Source organism: Lepisma saccharinum, chromosome 8 (assembly GCF_977018435.1).
Source record: "Lepisma saccharinum chromosome 8, izLepSacc3.1, whole genome shotgun sequence".
In the NCBI taxonomy this organism is placed as follows: domain Eukaryota; kingdom Metazoa; phylum Arthropoda; class Insecta; order Zygentoma; family Lepismatidae; genus Lepisma; species Lepisma saccharinum.
Genome location: NC_139236.1, coordinates 57645738 through 57672452, shown reverse-complemented (window position 1 = coordinate 57672452; position 26715 = coordinate 57645738). Strand labels below are relative to the sequence as shown.

The following is a 26715-nucleotide window of genomic DNA, read 5'->3' as shown; positions in this document are numbered from 1 at the left end:
TTGTTAAACCTCACCACGGCCCAGTAATCAGGATAAAATCCCCGTGAAGCCTTTCTGCTTTTTTATTTTTTCAGCGACTCTTCTCCACCCCCCCCCCCCCTTTCCTTACCGTGTGTGGTACCAAAAATTTTTGTTTTCGGTTGTTTGTGGTCACGGAAAGTTTTTATCACGACCGACCTACTTGTGGAGAGTTCCACTAGGGTTCACAAAGCGATTGCATTTGCACCAGGATCCGAATTGTTTTGTTGCAAATTTGTGGTGAATAATCCTGTACTGGGTGCTCGCCTGAGGTACGCGTGGAATTTCACATGTCAACATTCTTGTTTGACCGTGGCATGATGCTTTTTTGTTTGTCAAGGTCTTTACACTCTGGCGAAGCCAACCCTAATAACCTTGAAACTACATGGAGTCACATACTACAACTGCCTATTCTTCTTCTTCTTCCTCTTCTGTTCCACAAAGCGATATTTTAACATTAGAATGGTTCGGAAGCAGTGTGTATCTGCGACGAACAAGGGTGTAGAATTCTTCATTGACACGAAAACACTGTATACTATGTAACAATGTAATTCACAAAGAACACGGATTAGGTTAACAACAGGTGTTATAAAAGTATGTATATATTTTGCGTTTACTAGTGACGATGCCAGTGGATGTCCCCCTGTTTAGTCCATCCGTCCCCCAAACAAGAAAAACTCGATAAATACATCCTCGTATGGCCAAAATATGCATTTTTGTATAGGATTCAGTGGAATATTAAGTGTGACTGCCCCCCCCCCCAACCACCAAGAAAATATTATCTTCACCTATGCCTCCCCACTCGTATTTTCTGACTCCTTCACTGCGAAGTGAACTTTTGGACAACACAATATACAAAATATTAAAATTTGACTACTTTTGCCACATTCATTTTCCCCAAAAGTTAATGTTTGAAGGAAAACAATGTAATTCTTGTTTTAAATAATATTGGTTTCAAAATATACATGATTGAAAATTCGCGCTTTTTCCTGGATCTTTTTTGATGCACGAACTTATTGATTTCAGATAATTGGCAACTTCGTTTACATTTCTTTGACCAAGAAAATTGTATTACACTTTATAGTATTTCGGTTATTTTGTGTCACCTTTCTGCATCTCTAACTTAATATTGACGATGAGTTCGACCTGAGAATTAGAATGAGAGAATAACCACAAAGAATGCTTGTTCTGGATCCAACCAATATCAATACTGTTAAGCAAGTGTGATGTAGAAAAGGGTTTTTTGGTCATCATGATAGAAACAGTTCGCCTCTCAAGACATGCAACCCTAGAAGAAGGTGTGCACAACTATACACACAACATCAATTTTGAAATTTCACTGCTTTTAAAAAAGAAAATTGATAATAAGTTTTCATTCTTAAGTCGTCAAACGAACTTAGTTTCTAACTCTCCCAAACTTTTTAGTTTCAAGGCGCCCTTAGTGTTTCAAGACTTTCCCGCGGCTCCCAAGTCAGAATGTAGGCCTATTTAACACTTGCAATGTTCAGTTAGTGTGGTTAGGTTGCTTGCCTTATGTTAAATATAAACAGATATTTCAAATTCAGAAACATTTTATATGTAGAATGTACTAAATAAGCACATATTTTGGAACAATCATATCATTAATTTAATTTACAATTCTAATTAGTGGGGCTCATTTCGCATTTCGCGGCGCCCCTGTAAGCCAGCAACGGCGCACACTTAAGGAACCACTGTTCTAACTCATCGTTGCACATTATGTACTTCTACGTGCAGTTTTTATAGATAGATTATGTAAACTATAATTTAATGTAACGTACACGTACACTGCGAATAGACAACACGTGTAGAGACAGACTTATAGACTATAATACCTTTACTGTACAGAAAGAGCGATGTTCGCATCAGGGAAATCCAAGGATTTCAGAACAAAAGAAGAAAAAACTGAAATATACTGTGCTTCTCTGCTTAAGGATGCTTTACGATCAAACACTGTACTTAATTATGTAGCTGCATTCTGTGCAGAACAAAATACCAGGCATCAAACCAAATACAATAGCCTCCTTATCCTTTGAACGTATTATTACAGTAAACGAGCTAAAGTTTGGGGCTCATTCGTGCTGCAAAAACAACCCACATTGGTACCACTGAAGAAGCTTCGGTCAAACGTTGAAGAATGAGCATTTTCACCAACAAAACTCAAGGTCAGTTGTACTTCTGTTGGAATTTATACACGTGCATTGACCTTGTGTTAGATCTGCATTCTGTTAGGAGTTAGACTGTGATCATCATAATGACAGAAAGACATAATTGATATTCCATTCGTTCCCGAAATAGTCTCCCATAGTTCTTTCCACATGAAATAACTCCTTCCCTTCCACCGCGTTTTATACCTCTATAGGATCGGGACGACGAGGATGAATGATGAACTGATGAAAGAGACGATGGGCCATATTCATACATCACCAAGATTCGAACATGGGACCTTTGGCGTAGTATAGAATCACTCCGCAACATAGGTTGGCAACTCTTAATCAGTCACTATATATAAATCAAGAAAATGTATTCAGCATGAATGAAACAAGTGCCTACTTACCATTCGTATATAACTACTTAATTTCTGTTTCAAATTTTGATAGTATCTGCCAAGCCATATGCAATGAAAAAGGTTTAGTGCATATCAAGAATAGGTAGGTCTACATTTTTTGTACACGTAATGGATATTCTTTTCAACAAAGCAGATTGGAATGAATAAACCAGTGTTGCCAATTCATGTGCTTCTTTGATTACCATGAAATTTTTTACGTGCCTAATTCTGCTAGATTCAACAGCAGTTTGGTAGAGAAAGCCTTAATAGAAATTACAGTAAAATGCGTTAGTGTCTAAGTGAGCGCTATATTAAGACCATACTCTTTATAAGAAAATACACCAGGGTCGATATCTCACATTCCTAAAGCATTGAACCCATGCAGGATGTATGGGATTAAATTTACATTTATGTATAAATATGCGACTGAACTGGTTAAACATTGCAAGAAGGGTAAAAAAATGCCCAGAACTTTAATTTCAATTACAAACGAGTTGTTGTAACATATCTAAACTGCTTTTCGGTTGCAAAAAATTTGTTAATCCACCGTGGTGATCTAATTACTATCGTGGAATTAGACACAGCCTGCACTCGGAATAGCCGAAGAGGTGAATGTTTCTTGCAGTACATGAAGGCGCTTCACGCACAGATAATTTTACGTTAGTATACGTGGGATGCAATGAACTAAACTTGTACGTTAACTTTTCCTCATGTGGAAACAGAAACGTAACGAGAGTCAGACTCGTTTTGCGAGTGAGGAAGCCTATATCATTCTCAATTCTATGATCAACCGCACCCTTCTACTTGATCGTCTCATCTCTGTGTCGAAAGATTAAAAAATCAATAAAATATTTATTGAAGACAAAATATACATAACGTTTTGCACGTTAGACGACAGATATAACTTAATAAATCAAATATGCACCGCCTTCGTACGTTTGAATATTTTGCAGAGTAAAGTAACTTTGATTTAGCCGAAATTTTCATGTGTCACACATTCTGATAAAAGCAAGTCTAAAGTGTAAATCAAAAACTCTGAGACCTTCTGTAAACAAACGGTCTCACCGATTCGATGTATCACTCCGCGTCAGCTGATTCATGACCGCAATCATCTGCTGTTACACTCATAGTTCGCCGCACTTATTCATTTTATATAAGAGCCTCTGAATGTGAGAACCCGCTCTCAAAACATTAGACGAATATGCAGCCGCATACATTGTTACTCTCCCGGTCATTCCCTCTTTCATAACCCTTAAAACTGCAGACACTGACACACCACTGCACTGGGATACGAACTTAACCACTTCATTTACTGGTTTCTCAGGATACCACTGACAGAACGTTACATAAATATTGAGTAGAATCTGTTTCTCACCCCTTTTCAAAGGCTGTCCTTGCTGGTGTTTTGAAAACAAGCTCGGAGAACACGGAGACCTTCCCGCACGCATAGTACTCGGCATGTTATTTTTCTAAGGATAAGTCAGGAAATATTACTAAGTTGCACTACTTCCTTGCTGTTCACATGATTATTTTTAGAAAATAACCAATGTTATAAAATATCATTATGTACACGAATCTCTAAGCTCATTGAAAGTTACAATGCATATTACTACAAAATGTTCACACTTATCTTGCCTTGCCAATGTCACCAAGTTATTTTACGAAGTGCACTATATTTGGCGGAACAAAAATCGTTATTAGGATGCTTGTCAAAGTTTCCAACCGCAATAAATTTTCGAACTTTTTGTCTTGTTTTGATCATCATCATCAATATATTTATTGGACTTACAGCAATGCATATGGCTGTTTATGCCCATTATATATTTTATTTACATAAGATACAATTTACATAACATCTACAAACAAATTTCAAATACACTCCTATCTTTATCAAATGTTATATCATTTTGTCTAAAAAAATGCAAGTAAAATATATTCAATTCACATGCAAGAAAGAAGCCAAATTTATGGGAAATGATTACTGGTGCAAAGAGTTAACCATAAAGGTGAAGCAATAAGTAAAAAAAGAAAGAGCATTGGGTTTAAAGTGAGACGTCATTTGCGGCAGCGTATCCCATACTACAAATTGGCCATTGTTTTACCTTACGTAATGAATCCTGTAACAACGCTGGATTTTCGTGTGGATTATTTTACTTCTATGAGTTTGCAATGCTTTCTGCATGCAGGTGGTTTTGTTTACAGAAGGTCTCAGAGTTTGTGATTTGAACCTTAGTCTCAAAATTCCTAAAGAGGCAGAGTCCTCTCTCGGTACTATCTCTAATCAAATGCTAATGCTAAATTAAATTCTAATGGGAGATCATACGAAGTGAATTCTTCAACTTATAAGAGACTGTGCTTTTATTAAAAAAAAATATTCATGCGTTAGGGAGTTTTCAGACCGAAGCGACACGCCACACGCGTTTGGTTTATTTTACTTCTTTTTTCCGCCACTTTTGGCTAATCGCGAACTTTTCTGGTCATTCTTGCCAAATTCTCTCCATGTCTCACCATTTTCTCTTTTTTGTTTCTTCCTCTTTCTTCTTCGTGTTCACTCTCGCTTCTATCCCCTTTCTTTACTACCTCTTTTTCTTTCTTCATTTGTCCTCTGCCTCACCTTTGCCTGCCTAGTGGCAACATCTCTATGTTAATTGATCGATTATTTTATTGATTATTATCGCGAAGATGGGGATGAATGATGGTAAAATGATATGGATGAAGGGGCACGCATATAGGGACGACATAACACCAGCCCTACAAAGGACTATACTGGCTGCGAGTCCAGACGCCAGAGCCTCCCTAGTCTGCAAAATGTAATTCAGGGTGAACTACGTGAAGGAAGGTTATCTTCGAGAAGGCTCACCCCAACACCTCTGTGATTGATTGATTTGTTGTTTTAAGTCCACTTTATGCACAGAAAGGCTAATCGGGACTGGAGGATCAAGTAAATCGGAGAAGATAACAACCTAATAACAGTGACTCATAGACAGCCAACCCACAACGTCCCGTTAGAAACCAAAACCTCTCCGTCAGTCGAATATTACGCCCAATTATAATATTCACGTTGTATTTTGTACTACCAGATGGAACCTTTGTCGTGTTTGCTTTTGAGACTCAGGGTTGTTCAACAAAGTCTGTAATTTTCCAGGCAGATTCGTTTCCGGAAACAAGAAAAAAAAAAACAATGATCATTGTGTGGTCTTTGAAGAAATATCTTTCCGTTAAGATTCTCAGCAGAAAAAAGCCAAGATAATGAAGTACTCGTGACCACAGTTTATTAACCTTCGTTAAATTCTAATCATGAGGAAATGTTGGCAGCATTGGAGCCCAGAATCTCCGATTAGTGTCCACCACGGATCATCGTCGCAAGTAACACCTTCCTTGTAAGTACAGATTCGACGAAAGACGGTTGCAACAATCGAAGAGGTAGTAGATTGATTGATTGAGTTGGTGTTTTAAGTCCCCATTATGCACAGTAAGGCTAATCGGTACTGGACTTACAGTTTAAAGTGGGATCCGAACCATTATATGCATCCACCGGGTATCGAACCCGGGACCCCTTGATTAAAAGACGACGACGCTACCACTGGCAGGGGTAGTAGAATCTATACTGCAAGAACAACACCAGCCAATTGTAGTCAAAGAAACAAAACAACAAATTCCAAGGCTGGTTAATAGCAATGTGATTCGAGGTTTCAAATGGAAGTAGGTGTGCACCTAACTAGAATTCAATAGTTCTGTCAAACATGGAACTAGAAACTGTACACATTGTCTCGGGAATCTGTGGAGCAAGGCCGCGCATAACGGTGGAGAAGGCGAGTGGGCGGAGCAAAGCGGTGCGTGCTGCTGCAAACGCTGGTAGCTGCAGCCGCATTTCCCCCTCCATGCACTCACTTTCTCTCCACGAGCTCATTGGTCAAGCCCTCCCCTCTGGGGCTGCGCAGAGACTTGTTTTCACTCGCTTGGTCCATAGATTTTCGGGACAGAGTGTAGAACTCCAAAACGCAACAACCTATTCAAGGTCAAGGGCTACCAAAGAGACAGGTGGTCGGCCATTGAGTCCCATAACCGCTCTTGCAACAAATTGCATTTTCGCGCTAGAATTTCATGGTCGTGACTCTAGGCTACACGATTCATCATCTATCTCTGTCCGTAAATAGAAACTTCTCAAGACTCAATAGACTGATCATGCAGAAAACTCGAATGCAGTGCATGAATAACACGCTTTGCTCTGGTAATGTTTCTCTAATCAAGTAGAACATTCGTTTTTTTTTTGTTTACAAAAAGTTTTGATACGTTTCACTGCTTCCTCAGTGACCAAAATGTTCACTGCCCCGAACAGCAGTGATCAATTCTTAGCAAGAAATAAATCTGAAGATACCGGAACTGCCACAAGCATTTTGGTTCTGATATAGACATAACAACAATAATAGACAACGACAACAATAACTTTTATTTGAGTGCTATAAACAACTTAATCAAACACATATCTCGACATGATGTATTGTACAGTCCTGTTCAGATCAAGTGACACATACTTCAACTGTCCAACCTTATAAAAATGTGCCACTTTATGCGAACAGGAGTGTACAACAGTATAGTACTGCAGTAGATGTTATATTTTGCGTACATTAGAACATGTTTATGTTAAAATTGTATTAAACCTTTTTATTAGGGTTGAGCCGATACCGATACTCTGACCGATTCCCAACGATACCGATACTTGAAAATTGTAACCGATACTTTCCGATACCCATACATCGGCACTGGTATCGACTCAACCTTACTTTATACTTATTTGCGACCGTTTCATGACGAAGTTAACGTTTTCACTTCTCCATCAACTGTAACTTAATAGCAACCGCACGTTCACTATTTTTATAAAATGTCGTAAACGTAAGTTAACGTTGCAATCCATTCCAACAATCCAAGTTGTTAAAATGGCGTAGATTTGTTAAGCAAATCACAGCCAACCAATGTTGCTAACACCATGAGAGAAAAATTACACAGCAAAAAAACATGCTGGTTTTTATTGAAAAACCATTTACAACTAATACACAAGAAAAAAATTATATAATTGAGCTACACACAGTCTCTCACACATCCACACACCATCAAAAATATAAACAAATAAAGTTAAAAGTTAAGTTAAAAAGTTTTGACTCCAAAAAATGAGTAAAAGTTTCGATTCGTTCCCAGTTTATAAATGTCCGGTTTCATAATTGATTTGGACAACTTCGAACTTCCTGCCGTTATTCATTAATAGAACCATGATTTTATGAATAATTAATCAAATCTCGGGTAATTTGTTTTGTATATTTTTACAAATTTCGGTAACTTAACGAAGATGAGGAACTATATTTGTCAAACGTGTAAAATTATTGAATTGTAGATGTACTTTTCTGATCACCCTGTTCTGCTTTGCAGTTTCTTTCCTTTTTGCACGTGTGTTCAGGAGGCCATGAGTAAAGTTCAGCCGTGAAAAGTTGCGAACACTAATTAACGAATTACCGCACTTGGAATTCATGCATCTTCGTAACCTTGTGCTCTTGTGTAGCTAATAAATTCTGCAATAACTCCGTTATGTTCAACATCATGGTTTTCGAATACTCCGTTGTTCACCGGAACAGCATACGAGACCACTCTGTGGAACATGTAAACCAGCAACAAGCTAACTTTGTGCTGAAGAATGTTCTTATCAGGCCATATCTTAAAATTTAATCACAATGGTCTCACATTTCCAGTCTTGAACGTTTTTCCTGTTCTCTCCTTGGTGAACCGTAACTTCTATTTTCCCTTCCTGATTAGAACATTTGTCTTACTGCAGCTGCTGCTCTCCACACTAGCTTTTATTTTCAGAAAAGAAATAGGAACGTGATAATTTTCACAGAAGGAAGAGAGATTCTAAAGAAACAAATGGGGGTATTCAGATATTCCATAAAGGAGGATGTTTGGTCTTCTTTTTGTCGTAATCAGTGCAGTATTTTACAATGTATTTAAATGCCCGATGTTATTTCTTTTTTCATTCGAGGTGGGGCAAAAACCCTCGTCATAAACCATGCTCTATTGGGAACAACACTGCCTTCCGCACACAGACAGTTTTGAAATTGAATTTCGTTAACCGTGGGGGGGGGGGTGACGCATCCCATCAATAAACAAGATTATATATATATATATATCATGTATATGTATGATACTGTTGTTCAGTGGTGATATTTGAAGGAAACAGGATGGACAATTCCCCCTTCTGGTTGTTGCATCTCCCATCTGGTTGCTATTTTTTGGTACTAGGTGGAGAGACTATATATACAATTTATATATGTGATATATCGATACTAAGCGAGAAGTTACTGAAATCACCACATCAACCTAACTGGAAAATTGTCAAATACCACACTGAATACCCATCAAATAACTCAAAGGCGCCAACGTCTATAACGTTTCACTTCTGAAATCCAAATTTGACAACGAACTTTAGTGGCATTGACCTTTCCTGAGCTGAATAAATAAAATGTCAGGAAAAAAATATTTGCTGTTATTTAAGTAATCCTGATTTATGAACTTGAAGTGCTTATTGTAAAAATATATTTTTCATAAATAACAGTCGGACAACATATCACAAAGGTTTCGACACAGGTTTCACTTATCACACTCCACTTTAGCACAAGCCCGACCTTCGACGTATGACATGACAATGTGCGAAAATGTCAACCGGACGTCAAAACTTATAAGCAGTGACACAATAACGTGCCCCGGAGTCATAGCATTTTGAGCAGATTATGTTTTGTTTTCTTGGTATTTCATCTTTTTGTGGCGTCATACATTGAACGCTGTGGCTTGTGGTACAGTTGGGTGAGAAAAGTGAAAATCCCTGCAGAAGGATATCAGAGCATGAGGCCGGACAGCTCTGGCTGGACGTTTCCTTTCTTTCTCATCCAGAAGTCGAACATAACTCCCTCCCCTTTTGCCTAACAACGAATCTTGCAGCCATAAAACGCGACAGTGGACTCGGACAGAGACCCGGGGCCGGTTTCTAATAAACAAGGAACAAGAGAATAATAGAAAAGCTGGTCGGAACGCGGCTACGAAACCGGAAACACGCCGTGGAACTGGATCGTTTCATTGCACCTGCTTCTTGGCCAGAACCGGATGTGACGACCCCCCTTCCCCACCTCAAGAAGCAATTATTAAAAGAAAAAAACAACACACAGACATAAATTACAACGATGGCACCTCCTATTATTGTTTTTCTCCATGAACCATAACCAAGTTATAGAGTTCAATTTGAAATTCTGCTCGGGAGACCAACAGCACAGCGGAGCCTTATTTCTCTCCAAGACGTTCCCACGTCACAGCAATCAAGATAGTTAATGGGCAGGTATGGCTTTCCTGTGTGGTAAACATGTTCCGGAAAAATAAACCATAAGAAAGCTTTCAAATGATTAATACTTCTATTGCCAAGGGTGGTCTCGATTATGAGAAATAGTTGCTATTGGTGAAACCGGATTGGCCAGTAATAAAAATTGTCAGGATGTCCTGATTATAATTAGAACTGTTTGAAGGAAACTCTTAATATATCCTTATTGCCGCTGACGCTGATAATACTACTGTGTTATTGCTAGATTTCAGATAGTAATTAAGAAACAAAATTGCCACTCACAAACTAATATTTTAATTCACTCTGACTTCAGAATTGCATTTCCAAAATGCTAATTGTAAAGTTTTAATCGGCATCAACTATTTGTTCAAATACAAAATGTATTTCATCACACTTCAGAATCCTAGATGAAGAATAGCCCACAGAAAGAGGAACAGAAGAAAATGAAGAAATAAATAATTTGTGAAAGAAAATGAACAAATAAAAAACAAGTGGAGGAATGAGACATAAAAATGGAGAAGGAAAGACAGTGAAAGTGAGAAGGCGGTAGAATTAAAAGCACAACATGAATGGAAAGAAAAAGAAATGAATACATTATGGAGATGTAGGGAAGAAAAGAAAAAGACACAACGCCGAACAGAGAAAAAGAGAGAACAGCAAGTGAATGCTACAATGCTGGAGGAATGATATGAGACAGAAACAAGTTGACAAAAGTAAGCACGGAAACAACAATGATTGAAAAGGAGGATGAAAATAAAACCACGAGGATGCGAAGGGGCAGATAAAATACAGGAAAGATTGAATGAAAGGGTAAATATAAAGAGAAATAAAGACAAATATAAGGAAAGTAAAATAATAATAATAGTGGAGGAAATAAATAAATGCATTTTGCAACATTTTTAGTCAAGTTATTTGAAGAAGTCGTTGTTAGAACCCATGCTTCAAGAGACAATGCATAATCTAATGTGAATATGTTAACATTGGTAATGCTTTTCTTGCACTCTTGTCGGGACATATATCACGGTAATTGCAACGTGCAGAGGGTATCACCGATCTATAGCATCAAAACGATGTCATAAACTATCAGTTTTCTTTGGCGGAAAAACACATATTTTAGACGATCTTCCAATAAACAACAGTTGCAACTCACTCACTACCCACCAGGCATATCCTTACCTTAGACCCCTGCGTGATGAGTTAGCAGAATTTCAAACTAACGATGACAGGGTAAAAACCCAACGTTAATTTTCAGCAGATGACCTTCGCCTTTACCTCTAAAGCCAGCAGCCCTTCGCCTGCTTCCCTCAATGACCTAGCAACATAAATAATTTCTGCTCAACAGATGGTAGTGCACATAGAAACTATGAGACATTTTTTGCAGGACGATATACCTTTCTTTTCATTCTAAAAATAGTAAAGTTTGTACTAATGTCACAGAAAAAAGATTGATTGAATATTGGAGTTATTATTCTGTTCTCGTGATTCTTATTTAGAAATTGCCGATACTCGTTTTCATTCTTATGAACTGGGGAACTATGGAATTAGGTTCTATAAAGCTAATGTAAGTTACTTGAGAAAAATATTCATGATCAACGAAAGAGAGGGGAAAATGACGTCTAATGGAGTAAGTACAAAACTTGAATTGTTCGTAACGGCCTCGTTTCGTTGCTACGAGCCCACAAAACAAAATATATCCTGTATGCACGCATTCACGCAGCACATATTCACTGTTGACTCTGACATTTACTTTTGTAGGTTTCAGCGTTCTCGCCTTCGGTGCGAACGGTCACGGCTTAAGATTCAGCCGGGAGCCCCAAAATTTCAGTGTCGACCGAGCATCGTGAGGACACAACAGGGGAGCTGCTTGTAAATAAGAAAAAGCAGACGCCAGTAAAGAAGTTGATTCGATGCGCTAACTACTGAAAAGCCACTTGCCAGGCCATTGTTCTCAAACAGCTGCCATGGACGTCGCCAGAAATGTTTGTGACCATTTATTCTTTGGATTGAGTGGTAGAATAAGAAACAATGGCTCCTGCATTTTGCGCTCGAATGAAATGATTTCATTTATTGTACTTCGCCTTTCTGCCACTTTCGGCTAATGCAAAGATGAGGATGAAATGACAGTAATGAACATATGTGGGCGACACAACACAACACTAGCCCCGCAGAGGTTTTCTGGCTGTGAGTCCAGGAAGTAGTACGTGGAAGGGAGGATCACATTTGGGTGTGTTGCGAAAGGGGCACATATTTTGCACTCGTTTTGTTTGAGATAACTCATTTCTTTGTTTTGGATATTCTGTTCGAATGTTAATTGACCGAACTTTATTTCTGTTATTGACTATAAACATAAGTTTATTCCTTTCTTGTAACTTAGATTAATAATACTAATTTCCAAGGGGTCAACCAAGCGGTTCGACCCTCTCTCCGACGTTCATGTGTGTCACGAACATTTGTTAGTTTTACTTTGCTGATGTATTCAGACACCTTGTGTGTGCCTATGTTCACATCACATACACGTAAACGGTAGTACTTTGATCAATGAAAGCAAACTCAACTAAATCGTAGGAAAAGATCGGAAGAACGGGAGAGAGAATCAAGGGCAATGCAGTGGCGACTCGTGGATTTTCTTGGGTGTAGGAAGTTATGGTAAGCAGACCGAGGAACGTTTTCGAACATGCTTTCAATTTTACAATCACACGTATCGCTAGTACCTTGTACTAGCCATTGCATTTATAATGTTAGATGCAGCCCCCCCCCACCAGTTGTGTGTGGACTGAGAAGAGCTTTGCCAATAGGAACCTCCTGATAAGAAAAAGTGTTGTTTCAAATCTTAAATTACACTAAATGCGATAAAATTATGATAGGGATTATTATTAATATACAATTATTATTATAATTTTCTGATGACTGTAGTAGTTTTAAGCTATTTTGGAGTTGTGAACTGCGTTCTTGATTATTTATTATAGTTAAGCTACATTAGGAATTTCGACCATTCAATAAAATGGGTTCAGTAAAGTGCGTGAAAAAAGTTGAAGAATATTCCACAACTGGTAACGGCGTTCATTTGTTTTATTTGTGTCCCCTAACTTTCTACCGATTTCCTTTTATAAAATGTTCCTCGCTTGTTAAATTGGGGAGAATAAGGAAAAAGATGAAAACAAAAGGATAGACCAGGGCCTGTAAAAGCTTGTCCCTTGGTCGCATACTTCCTTCAGGTTGAAACAAGTACAATGAAGATCTGGAGATTATTTTTAAAAAATGTATATTTTCTCAAAATATCGTCTTTAGAATTTAATTTCTCTGTTTCCCGTTTTTGAGACGATGTTTTCCCATCATGCCAAACACAGAGTGCTAGGTGTCAACGAAGTTCAAATTTTGCTGGGTTTAGAAATATTATGCTCGGGCTGCCATCACTGATTGAGAGTACCACTGGAGCTATCTCGCGGTCTCGTAAAACTGGGCAACCCCCTCCCTCACTTGCACTGCCCCTCAGCCATCTGGTTGTAGTATGATCAAAAACCTTCCTCAGCGGCAGGCAAAGACAGAAAGGTTCGTCTTTCGGCAGCAGATCTGGAGGGGGCGGTGGAATAACCGCGAAAGTGAATAACCGCGAAACGGACTAAGCGCGAAAGAGCACAATCGCGAAACGTAACACAAGATTAAACGCGAACGGAATAAACGCGAGAAGTTTAACCGCGAAACGGAATAAGCGCGAACGGAATATACGCGATGGAATAAGCGCGAAATGGAATAAAAGCGAAAGGAACAATCGCGAAACGGATTAATCGCGAAACCAAAATTCAAGACCGGAATAAGCGCGAAAGGAACAACCGTGAAACGGATTAAGCGTGAAACCAAAATTAAAAACAGGAATAAGCGCGAAAGAAACAACCGCGAAACGGATTAATCGGGAAACCAAAATTGAACACCGGAATAACCGCAAAAGGAAAAACCACGAAACGGATTAAGCGCGAAACCAAAATTGAACACCAGAATAAGCGCGAAAGGAACAACCGCGACCCATGTGGAGCGAGCGAGTGATAGCAGATGGACTCTTGACAGTTGAGTAGCGAACCTACTAGTGTTGCCCACGAGACGAGACTTTGGCCTGTCTCGTCTGGTGGAGTCTCGTGGAAATGCTGTCTCGTCTCGAAAATATTCATTTGTCTTATGACACATGGTCAATCTCGTCTCGTCTCGAATTTTTAAAAGCCTGTCCCGTCTCGTCCCGTGGGCAACACTAGAACCTACGTACATCGCACTGATTATTTCATAATGCGCTTTAAAATCTTGAAAGTACAGAACTGGAAATAAGTATAAATGAACTGTAGGAAGTTCCTTACTTCCTACATGAAGGAATCGCCCCTGGTGCAATGTACATAGTAAGAAACGAGGGAACAGAGAAAGAAGGAGACAGAAAGAAGAAAAGAAAGAGAGAGAGATAGAAAGAGCTGGAATGATCGTTACTTTTGACAAGCAAAATCTAATGTGTCCAAGTTCAACTATTTTTCGAGCGGATGTCTGCAATTGTTGAACCTCCCAAGGTAAAGTGGAACGCTCGCATTGTCTTCCGTACTTTCTTCACAGCCGAGGAGGCTTTTATTGACGGATATTAAGAAGCCAGGACATCCTTGCGAGCCTGGGGCGAGATATGTACTTCTGTGCGTGCCGAGTGCATAATAAAGCAGGAAGCAAAATCGCTGAAGGACGCAGGATGCCGAGGTGATAAAAAAAGAACACATCACTTGGTTCAGTTCGACAGGGAAGAGAGTTTCACCGCAAGAAACTGTGACGCGGACTGAATGTGGCCGCATGAATGGGCTGAAATATGAGACAAGTCGAGACTGGTTCGACGGCTTTTTATGGGAGCATCCCCACCCACAAGATTTCGAAACGTCCGAGAAGGGAAAAAATGAAGATGAAGGAAAGGGTGTTTGTGGATGATTGCGAACTGAGGATTCAAAAATATCACGACTTGCATGCTCCCAGAATGTAGGTGGAAAGAGGAAGCCCTCCTCCCACTCCATCTCCGGAAAGGTCTCACAATATACAGGGTGATCCATTCTAAATTACATTATGGTGTTGAAGTTTCTTTTCTCAGGTTGTTGAGGTTAATGACACAATGTGCAGGTAGTAAAGGCGCTGCCTGCTATCTTGTGTCACATTTGCATGTTTGTTATTTTACACGATTAGCAGAAACTTACGACGGGAAGAACAGTCAGGCCTATAGGCAAGGTCACTAGCCCGAGACCTTCGGTGGACGGATCGAACATGACAAGACATGTGACACTTCTCTTTCAGAGCTTGTTCTGATCACACTGTATTGCTGTAATAAATAAATAATAATAATTACCAATAAACCAATCCCACTAGTTTGACATGACATGAAGAGCGTTGCTTTAGCTCCTACACCAGTGGTTCTCAAACTGTGGTACGCGAACCCCCAGGGGTACATGAACTACTACGCAATCAACTCGGAGAGTGTTTTTTCTTCCATGATCTACCTAAAAAACTAGTACCGAAATAGACTAAGTTTGGAAGCCGAATCTCCACTTGAAAGTTTGAAGTGCACAGCCAGACATCAAGAAACTGTGCCAGGCTGTCCGTCTCACTAGAAACTTTGAGGATTTACAATAAAAACTCCAAAATTGTGTTTGACAGTTTGTTTGTAAACTTATTGTTGTTCTCTACTATTATTTCTATACTCTGGAAAAAATATATGAAAATTGAAGTTTTATATGTACTTCTTAGCATACCTGTGCTTCAGATTTTTATTTTTGTATCTAATCACAAAAGATTGTAAACGTAGGAACACCTAATAAAATAATGAACGTATGTATTATTCTAATGTATATTTGTTTACCATCTTTCCACATACAGCCTGAATGCCATTTTGTTCTATTGCGGATGCACGAATCCAACATAACAAAAACGCCCCTCCAATCAGGCAGCTAAAAAAACAAAACCAAAGCCTACTATTTGGAGAAAACCTAGGTGGGGTGGGGTACAACATTAGACGTTTAGTTAACGACTAAAGGGTGCAATGAGAAAAAAAGTTTCAGAACCGCTGCACTACACTGAAGATTTTTTCTTATTTTCTTGTACGTCACTTCTGATTTTAGATGTACATGAAAGCGATAGTCTTTTGTATTCGAACATTTCTTGTACATTTTAATGTCGATTACCCCCTCCATTGTAATGACCAGAGCACACACGCTTGAATAGTGTAGAATACGTAGACTCGAATCTCCAGATAGTCAGCTTCGACGTCATCGTATGTTCCAGGAGGAAAGTATGAAGCAAAGCTATGCTTTGAAAGGGAAAACTGCTTATAGCTGGCTTTTGCTTGGCAGCACATTGGAGCAGATGCATATCTCGAGTCCATTAAAAGCAAAACGCTAGTTGTTACGTGCAGACGCTGTCACGCTCCATAACCTGCAACGCCATCTACCCTGCCTGTGGTGTATATAGGTCTTCGCCGTTCGCACATCTCCTCCCCACTTTGTAGTTCTACGATTAATGTGTTAGCGATTCACATGGCCTATGACTCACAGATGATGGGAAAAGGGAATGTGAATCGTACGTTACACACGCACACATACGCTCTTAAACACCCAATAAGTAACGTACAATCATTGCAAACACGAAGCTCTGGACATGTTCTAGTTTAATTGTTATCCGTATTTAGTATTTAATAGGCTTACAACTAAACTGTACAGCATTTATTTGTAAAGAAGATATAAATGTAAACATTAATATTATGCTGCAACTATTGCAATAGAAGATTGCAACAGAAGGATAAAAAATATAAAAATTGCAATGTACTACAGACCTTTGAATTGAAATTTATTATGTGACACAATATAGTGTTATTTCAAATTTATGTACTATATACACACACATTTCTCCATATTTCTGTTTTTGCATTAATATAGAATGGTATTGGTTGATTATATTGTTCCAGCATGGCGTCATTCTCAAATAAGATGCATCTCTAGTTACTCTGCTTCAATAATTCAGGAAGCAAGAGACATTGGTTAAGATTTAGACTTACTTAGTAGATTCACTAAAATTAAAGGCAAAATTTTAATATTTGAGGTTTTAAAGGTACATTTGCTTGAGTGTTGAGAATATCCATGCAAATAAGCCTATGACATCACTTTTATTTTTTTGCAAGGTAAGAACTTTTTTTTTTTTTCGTCCAAGCAAGTTGGCTGTTTACTGTCATCGTGTTTAACGTGACGAAATCGACCCTACTCGGACGCTACTAAGCAGGTGGCGTTTCGTAACTAGCAACCTTCGCACACTGCATAAGTCGCATTGAACTGAATGAGTTGGAACCAGGGCTTAATGCAACTTTTTTCGCTTAACCCGCCTGAAATAACCTACATAGACAAAAACACATTTCACTGATATACATCATGCTGCTTGTTTGCCCTTTGTGCAACCTTTCACGGCTACAAAGCCAAACAAACAAACAAAAGGATGTACTCATAAGACTGGGAATGGGATTTCGTGTCACGATTCTTTAAAGTAAAAAAGTTGTTGACGTAAAGTGAGAGGGTCGAAATTTTGCACTTAAGAAGCTCGTTATGTAAATGAGTACAAATGAATGTGGTACAAACACCATTCTACAATGTAAATAAGTAAAACAAAAGTAACCTAGTTTTACTTTCTCTCAGGCTCTTCATTTTAAAAATAATTCCCAACCCAGAGGGAGTAAATTTCTTCAGCTCTGAGAATATATGCACTATCGCAGTTCATTTTCATAATTCATCAATAATTATCATTAGAACCTAATTTACATTTACAAAGTGATAGTTGTTTATTGACGTGTCAAACTTTTTTGAAAAAAAGTAGATGTCCAGGAACATACATAAATTTGTATTGTTTTAAAGAAAAACATTGGATGCTGTTTTTAACAAATGTACCTAAAATATTATTTTTGTTGCGTCTGAATTGATGTGTGTAATATGTAACTCTGAATACTTAAAAGCATATATTATTATTTAATTCTACATAAAAATAAATCAAAATAAATCAATGGGAATGTTGTTATCAAAATCAACGTTACTGATAGCTCATTTGTTTGTTTCTTAATCAATGTTTCTAAACACCACATTCAATTCAATATAAGCATCGGAGTAACAGCTAATTACCAAAGTCAAGCCAAAATTGTTGTATATAAATACATTTTGCATAAATAAGACCGTTTATGCAAAGACACACTAAAAAAATGTACAAGTTTTCATCACTTTTGAGGCAGTTGTGTCATAGCTTACCTTGTTGAAAATGCCTAGCTTGGTTAGCCCCGAGTGCCACTGGTCCACCTTGGACTTTACCTGGAACAAAAGAAAAGAAAAAATATGTTGGACATTGTAGGAAGAAGAACCTATTATTTGTGAGTTTTACAACGAACCAACAGGGGCGTCACTACCGGGCGGACGAAAGGGGTCAAAACCCACCCAAATAGTACACACGATAAATATTCAAAATTATGTATAGTAGAGCTAGAACCAGGTAAAGAGATATATGGAATTGGCAACATATTGATATGCTAACAAAACATACTAATAGTGATTCACTTATGTTTTTATTACGTGCGCTGTGGATGCATTATCATTTGCAATGCACATGTGCAAACGCCTCTCAGAGGTATAGTGGATGTCATAAATAAAAATGAGAGAGAAATACTGTAGAATGAAAGATAAGGAAAGAAAGAGAGATATGGAGAGAGGAAGGGAGGAAAAAGAGGGTGAAATAGAAACAGAGATAAAGGGGAAATAAAGAGGGAGAGTGGAAAAATAAGAGAGAAAGGTGATGAAAGGAAAGAAGAGAGAGAGAGAGAGAGAGAGAGAGAGAGAGAGAGAGAGAGAGAGATATGAAGAAAGAAAGAAATGGGGACATAGTGAGAAAAAGGAAGAATGAAAAGAGAAAGGAGAAAAAGAAACAGGGAAAGAGATAGAGAAAGAGAGAGAGAGAAGAAAGAAATATAAAGTGGGAAGAAAGAAAAGAGGAAAGAAATAAGCTAACCTTTATTTATTCCAAGTCATCTTCCATCATTTCAGATACTGGGGAGAAATGGCCGTTGTAAACATAAGCGCACACACGCACAAAAACAGCGTGCGTCGACGTACAAGATCCATAGAAACGGTTCTTCGGGAGCACTTTCTCTTCTATTTACATGCACGTATTGCTTGTACATCGTATTGTGCGTGATCTTTAAAATCCTTCGGCGCTTGGCTCCGATGTACAAAGCCATGTGAAATTTTCCGTACCTACCTGATATTCACACGCAAACTACAATTTCTCTCATCTTGTGTTTCTGTGATGGTGCTGCGCCTGGGATTTTTCAGTTTTCTCTTCAATTGAGGGTAGTATAATCGTAAAATGTTTGGAGGGGGAATATTTTATGTCTACAACAGGCACAGACCTCGACTTTGAGGCGGGAAAGGCTCTCAAGTACACTCCTTGCCCTAACAGCCCTTTGAGGGTCAAAGCCTGTCGAAAGGCGCATAACTTTCCAGACTGGAACTTGCTACTTCTTCATTTCAAGTAATTCCCCAGTTGTCATCATGATACTGGGCAAGCACCGAAATTTTGGAGATTCAAGCGACGATCGAACCCGGAACCACTTGCACCAAAGGTAGGAGCAAGCAACACTCTTAAGGCTCGGCTGGACCTTTGGCATGCAAACGGGCGAATTTTTTTCAAATGTTCCTCTCCATTCGAAAAACCTCTTGGATATTTCAAAATATGAAACATTACATCAGCTTAGAATTCCTTCTAGAGCATTGACGTGAAATTTCGTGTAGTTTTCTTTCACTGTTGTCTAGATATTATCAATAGTTTTCTGATTACATAAGTCTAATAAACTATTGATAATATCTAGACAACAATGAAAGAAAACTACATGTAAATTCACGTCAATGCTCTAGAAGGAATTCTAAGCTGATGTAATGTTTCATATTTTGAAACATCCAAGAGGTTTTTCGAATGGAGAGGAAAATTTGAAAAAAAATCGCCCGTTTGCATGCCAAAGGTCCAGCCGAGCCTTAAGCCTTGTTTCAATGTTTAGTAAACCACTCAAAATGCTGACAAAGGCAGAATTTATTGTAAAATAACACACAATAAACGCAACGTTTCCACCCTCTAGCAGGGTCTTCTTCAGACAAAGATTCACACCAAAAGTCTCGAAGCAATTTCTGTCCTACCCCAAAATTCATGAAAGGGGGCACACACACATTGCCATTAACAACAAACATGATTTTTCTCTTTCACTATGGACATTGGTTGAAACTGAAAGGAAACATTTGGAAGCTTCGGATAGACGAGGAATGTTGAGGATCACTGGAGAAGTGGAAAGATAAGGCCATAATCGCAATATAGTACTTGTGAAGCAGGAGAGGCGTGTGGAAATCGATTGTCCAATAGATTTATTGAGAAATGAAGGAATAATGAAAACAAGATAATTGAACAAAAGGAAAAACACAGAGCACACACACACACACACACACACACACACACACCCACACACACACCCCCACACACACACACACACACACACACACACACACACACAAACACACCTAATGTTCAGGATAAAGGTACTGTACATCTAACACATCGTCAAGAATATAAATTAGCAGACTCGGTAATGTATTTCAAACTAATTTTTTGAAGAACGAGATTTCCTTGCGAAAGATGGTGTTTATTTCAAAACTCAGTGTTGCCAGGCCTGGACTTATGAGAAACTTCGGTCTAGTGCCCAGGGCTCAAACTCTTATCGAAGAAGGCGGAAAGGACGTGAGAAGGCGTCCATTTTTTCCCTATAGTGTTCTACGGTCGCAGTCTCTTAAAATACATACGTTTTAGTTTAGTGTACTATGGGAGTCACCATCCAAAATCAAGCCGATCGCGTTAAGTAGTAGATTTTCAATCTTGCTACAGAAGTACCCGGGTTTGAATCTGGTCATAGGTGTCCTAGGTGAGTGTCCCTTCATCATATTTCATTCTAATCATCACTCGCCCTCATCGTGGCGATAAACAAAGAATATGAATCGACGGCGCTATAATTATACGATTTGTTTTTGTTCTTGTTATTAAGCGTCGCCTTTATGCCAGTTTTAGCTAATCGCGGCGACGATCATGAGTGATAATATGATGGCATTGATGAAGGGGCATTCACAAAGAACACCCAAGTCCAGGCCTGGATTCGAACACGGGACCCTGAGCGTCTTAGCGCGCTGTGATAATGACTCCGTCACGGAGGTCGGCGTACAATTATATACGAAAACTCTAGCAGAAGACAGGAAGAAATGCAGAAATTCAACAAACCAAGAACAGAATATGAAACAGTTCAACATCCAACATCTCGAAATCACGAAGGCACGAGAAAGAAACAACGACGAAAGAAATGAAAATAAGAAGTGAGCAGTAACATGATCGGGGAAATCCAAGAAAACATGAGTAACCAACTTCGTGTCTGAGCACTTAACAGAAGTAGAATATTGCATGATCTGGTGCAAAGACAAGCTCCAACGTTCATTGCATTCGTTCACATGATTTTCACTATACATACTCGTACTGCACACTTAGTTTGTCCGCTCCGCTATGCTGCTGTTTATGGAGCACGAGTTAGGTTAACTGCCTAAGGTGGTGTACAATTTTACAACATGCCTGTTTTGTAATGCCCTATTTCGGTTATTTTTTTGTGGCATCTCAGTAACGTGATATAACACGAGTGCTACAAGAATGTTCAGATGGTGAAAAAACCGATAGGTACAAGTTTTGATGCACAATGCGATTCTAAACAGTGTTAAATTATTATTTGCATACTCCAAATTCTCTTTCTTCAATTATGGTTCTATTTTGTAACCTATTGTAGAATTCAGGGAATATAAAAAACACTGAGGGATACAAAAATACTATACCACATTGTGAAAAGAATAAGTAAAACAACAGTGCTGATTATTTAAGTAAAAGCTTTTAAGAAAATACGGAACGTGAGGCAGAGCCCCCCCCCCCCCATGGCGCTACGACGTCAGAGGTCACGCGTTCGAATCCCGGCCTGAGCATGGATGTTTGTTAATGTCCATTCATCAATTTCATCGTCATCACCCATTTCCATCTTCGCAAATTAGCGAAAAGTGGCACAAAAAGCGAAGTAAAATAAAGCAACTCAATCAATCAATCAATCAAATGTTGAGGCAGTGACGTGCACCGCAATGTCCTAAGCAGTGGTTTTGGATTCCTTTTTGCAGCAAGCAATATTATAAATATTATTATAAATATCATATCGTTAGGGATTTTTGATTGATTGAGTTTTAAGTCCACTTTATGCACAGTAAAGCTAATCGGGACTGGACCTACAGTTTAAAGTGGGATCCGAACCATGTGCCTCCATCGGGAATCGAACACGGGACCCCTTTATTACAAGGCCGCTAGGGACGTGTGTGGGACGGAAATTCTTTGGCCGAGACGGGGAAAAGTTCACCATTTCCCAACTACATCGGGAAATTTTCTTAATGGAATATGTTCGAAATTTCCCGACACTTTGGTATTTCACACACTATTTCCCCTTTAAGTGATTTTTTTTGCCTTTCTTGAATGAAAACTTGTAATTTCAAAGAAGACACTTATGTTGCAGAAAACATAAGAAAATAACCACTTTTAACCACTATCATTTGAAATTTTTCCACACTGTTCGGGATCTCGCAACGCCAGATAAATTATTTATCGAAGTCGATATCAGGATGGGTACTTTTTTCCCGATCCTGGCACTAAGTTTTCGGGATCCCGCACACACCTAGCTTTTCATCTTTATCGGTACCCGACCTTTTCTTTTTCTTTTTTTGGAAAGTTGGACTAACGAGGAAAGGGGAGGGGGTTATCCTACCAACCCCTCCAGTGGGCATACACTATTGTGTTGAGCGGACGTTCTTTGTCAAAGTCTCCATCTCGGGGTTTTCCATTGTCATTTGCCTATGTCATTATCCGTTGCATCACAGATTTTTATATGGTATGAAAAGTGTCTACTGTTAAAATAGATTTGGATTGGGCCAATTACAAGAGTTGATATACGACTCAATTTTCAAGTTCATATATTCTTATTGCCTTGTCTGAACTTCAATCAGCCTCTATTCTTGACTGTAGCCTACAAATAACTGAACTTAATATATAAGACCTTGAATTGAAATATGAACACATCGAATTGTAACACCTGCCCCACTTAGTCCTGTGCTAGTTCGTATCTTTACACAGTGTATTTGCAAAAGCTAGAATTCAACTTATGTTACTGGATTACACGTTTGTCATATTTTCTATTCATGCTTGCAATATTTCTTTCATTCTTCCTAATGAAGGTCAAACGTTTTCTAACCATGTTTACAAACCGTGAAAATGATTACATCAATGTTACGCTGTACGCTGACATTATTACTAAATTTGTTGACCATGTACAGCCGACGCTAGGCAAATTGCCCAGCATCAAGTTCGTTTACTGTTTTCCGCAATGTGGAAATAACAAGTTGAAACAAAAACGTCAATGAGCAGAGAATACCGTCTCATCCAGAAATGCCTGGCACCTGTTCCATTCCCTTAAAACAAAATAAATAAATCAAGTATAGAATGCTGAAGAAAAAAAGAACGAAAAATAGGTGTGGATAATTTGTATAATATGCACAAAGCATAGAGGTATTAAACATCACGTTGTAAATCTTTCTGTCTACCTACTATTATCTTTGCTGTTGTAGCCTGTATCTGAAATATTATACCCAGAATCATGAAACAACTAGCTGAATCTGAAACTCAGAAAAATCGAGCATGTGTAAGAGGAAAACAGCAAAGCATGTACAAACGCGATTGCATAGGGTCTTGCTTGGCTAGTGGTGTGAGCAAACACTCTCACTGTCTGCATATTAATCTCCGAGGGGCGTTTCCCTTCCTTCTGGGAATGTTGCGATATAATTGCATGCTACTCACCTACTTCTCCTTCTCACAAGAGATAAGAGAGAGAGAGAGAGAGAGAGAGGGGGGGGGGATTTACGTGAGCAATAAGAACTAAAAGTAACACCAGATGAATATGTAAAAAATTAACTAAGAACCGTCTGCTTAAAAAGGAATGCAACGATACTTTCATAATCAAGCTTTGTTGGCGATGAAAGACGGATAAATTGTCTAGAATTATCGATCAGGTTACTTTGTAACCTACTCCCTTCATGTTCAATTTAAAAATTCCTGAATAAGAACGATATATAAGCTCTTGAAAGCTGGGAAAGGCTATCGACTGGAGAGTTCTGCAGGCAATTGGATAAATTAATTTTATACTTAGACTGGGGCCTGGAGGCGCTAACACAAGTTCGCTCTTCGATGCATTGGATGACAGACTACGTAAAACCTTCCCTGCAGTGGAGGCGATTAGGGGGCGAGGGGAGGCATTTGCCCCCCACTTTTCGCCACTTTTGCGGCCGCACTATGCTAAACCTTACATACAAAGGGAAATATACTGTCATTGCCCCCCCCCCCAATTTTGGCACCTTGCTCCCCGGTTTTGGAACCCAATCGCCGCCACTGCTTCCCTGAGATGGTTTGCGACAAGAGTGGCCCGTCGCGTCGTGTCGAGTAGGATCCAGTATGCGGCTGGCCTGAAAAAACAATCTATTGAACTGGCGGGAAGTAATTTTCATACGGAGAATAAACGTGTGCGTAGGTTAGGCAGGAGTGAGGTCCCAGAAAAGGTAAAAATAATGCATGCAGAACTGTCTAATCGACAGCCCAGTAATTCTGATAAAACTTAAACTGTAGCTCCAGTGCCTATTAGCCTATCTGATCCTAAAGTGGACAGAAAAACCTGAGAACTTTCCAAAAGTTACCTGGTCCAAACTCGATAGAACCACTTGACCTGCAAATATAGTGCGCGAGAGAGGTGCATTGTTTTAAAATTACGTTGGTACTTAAAACATCACAGTTTCACTTTACATGTTTATTAATCTATTTCCCTCTCTTTTTGTAGTGATGGAGATTCTTCAATCCGATCGAGAGTTCCTGATCTTCGGTTTGTGGGTGGCTACCATCTCGTGCCTAGCAGGAGCACTTCTTTTCGCCGCATGCTCAGCCGTTTTCGCCGTTATTAACACAGCCACTACTCCAATTGGAGCTGTTACAGGGGTGCCTGGACTCTACTTGTGGAACACGCTTGCCAGTAAGTACATTTGTTTTTATTTTATTATCATAAGGAAAGCTGAAATGCACGGGATTTAACTTCCTGATCATAAGACTAGGTGCAAGCGAAGTGACATAACATAGCAGGGTGAGTGCATAAGAGGTGAGTCAATCGAGTATGGTGAACGGGAATTAGTTGACCAGATATAAGGTCACTAGATTTCAAGAGCATGAGGTGGCAATTTTTCAAACCATGTCCCTGCATAAGGCGGCTTTGGGCTTCACCTGGGGGACAACCCTGTGGGGTATCAGCGGACAGAGCGTGGTGCTGCTCAAATCAATCTCAGAATGGACGAAATCGTGAATGTGTTGAACTCCTAACTCCATCCGTCCCCTATGAGCCTCCTTGGCATGCAATGTGCAGGATAATTAATCTGTTTGTTTCTTTATCTGTCATGACATAGTAGCTTTTTATACACAAAGTTCAGACTTATACATAACATATTATGTACTCGAGAAATCACCAAATTTCCTGATTGCTTTATGATTATTTGTTTTGAACGACGCTTAAAGGACGGGAGTTACATCAAAAGAAGAAGTTCACAAGTTGAAAATAATCTCCAGCGATAAAAGTGGAGATATTATTACAATAGGCCATGTAAACCTACCAGTGGCGTGCCCAATGGAGTGGTGGGGTCATAAGTCCATCCTTTGTCCTGGTATTTTTTTTAAAAAAAAGAACATTAAATGTAGGAAAATGGTAAAATATGGGACTGATTACTAAAAAAGAAGACATATCGCCTTGTTTAGAATAACCAAAAAATAGTTTCTGGCAGACAGACATTTTTTTTAAATAGGCGATAAACAAGTAATCGTTCACATTTGTTCAGTTACCAAATAATTTGGTCAAAATTAACAAATTTGGTGAAGGTCACCAATGTAACCAAACGCATATTGTTAATTCAAACCAATAAGTCTTTTCTGCGGACGAAAATCCTGCCCACTCCACTGAGGCTTACTTTTTTAAACGTTCATGTTGTTATTATTATTACTGTTCGTCTGGAGATTATGGGTGCTGAGCTGAGCTTAAACAGCGGGTGGGGGTGTAGGCCTATATGCACGCCCTCAAAAGCCGTGGCGTTTACTTATGCAAGCTACTGACTAGAAGTATCGATAAAAGCTCAGGATATCTTTTATGCAACTTACGTCATACTGCAGCCACACTTCGAAAGGAATTACATTAATGGGCCTGGTCAAAGCAAACGATTGTAGGTGGCAGCAGCCCTGTTGTGTCCACAAACTTTTGATAGGCAATTGTTCTCCCATTTAAATACATGGGGAATTTGATGCTGAAGATGCTGCTATTACATTAAATTTCAAGATTATTTCAACTTAACCTCAGAAATTGTGTCTGAACATGATAGTTGAATAATCAGTGCTGTAAAAATAAGATTTTTGAAAAGACGATCGTCAACGACAGAAAAGATATCGGAACTCAAAAAGCCTCAAAATTTGCACAGCACTTGTTTACGTCACTTGCAATATTGTTGTGAATCCGGTAAGGAATAAATACATAATAATTCCGCGCGTCTGT

At 39.0% G+C, this 26715-nt stretch overlaps 1 protein-coding gene across 1 annotated transcript in view; it reads left to right on the top strand.

Annotated features, from left to right (window-relative positions):
• Positions 1-26715, top strand: part of LOC145991798 (clarin-2-like) — a 137785-nt gene that overhangs the window by 54031 nt on the left and 57039 nt on the right. Inside the window, exon 2 of the mRNA XM_083127848.1 lies at positions 24973-25161. Coding sequence (XP_082983974.1) covers positions 24973-25161 — 189 coding nt within the window. The remainder of the gene's footprint in view (positions 1-24972; positions 25162-26715) is intronic.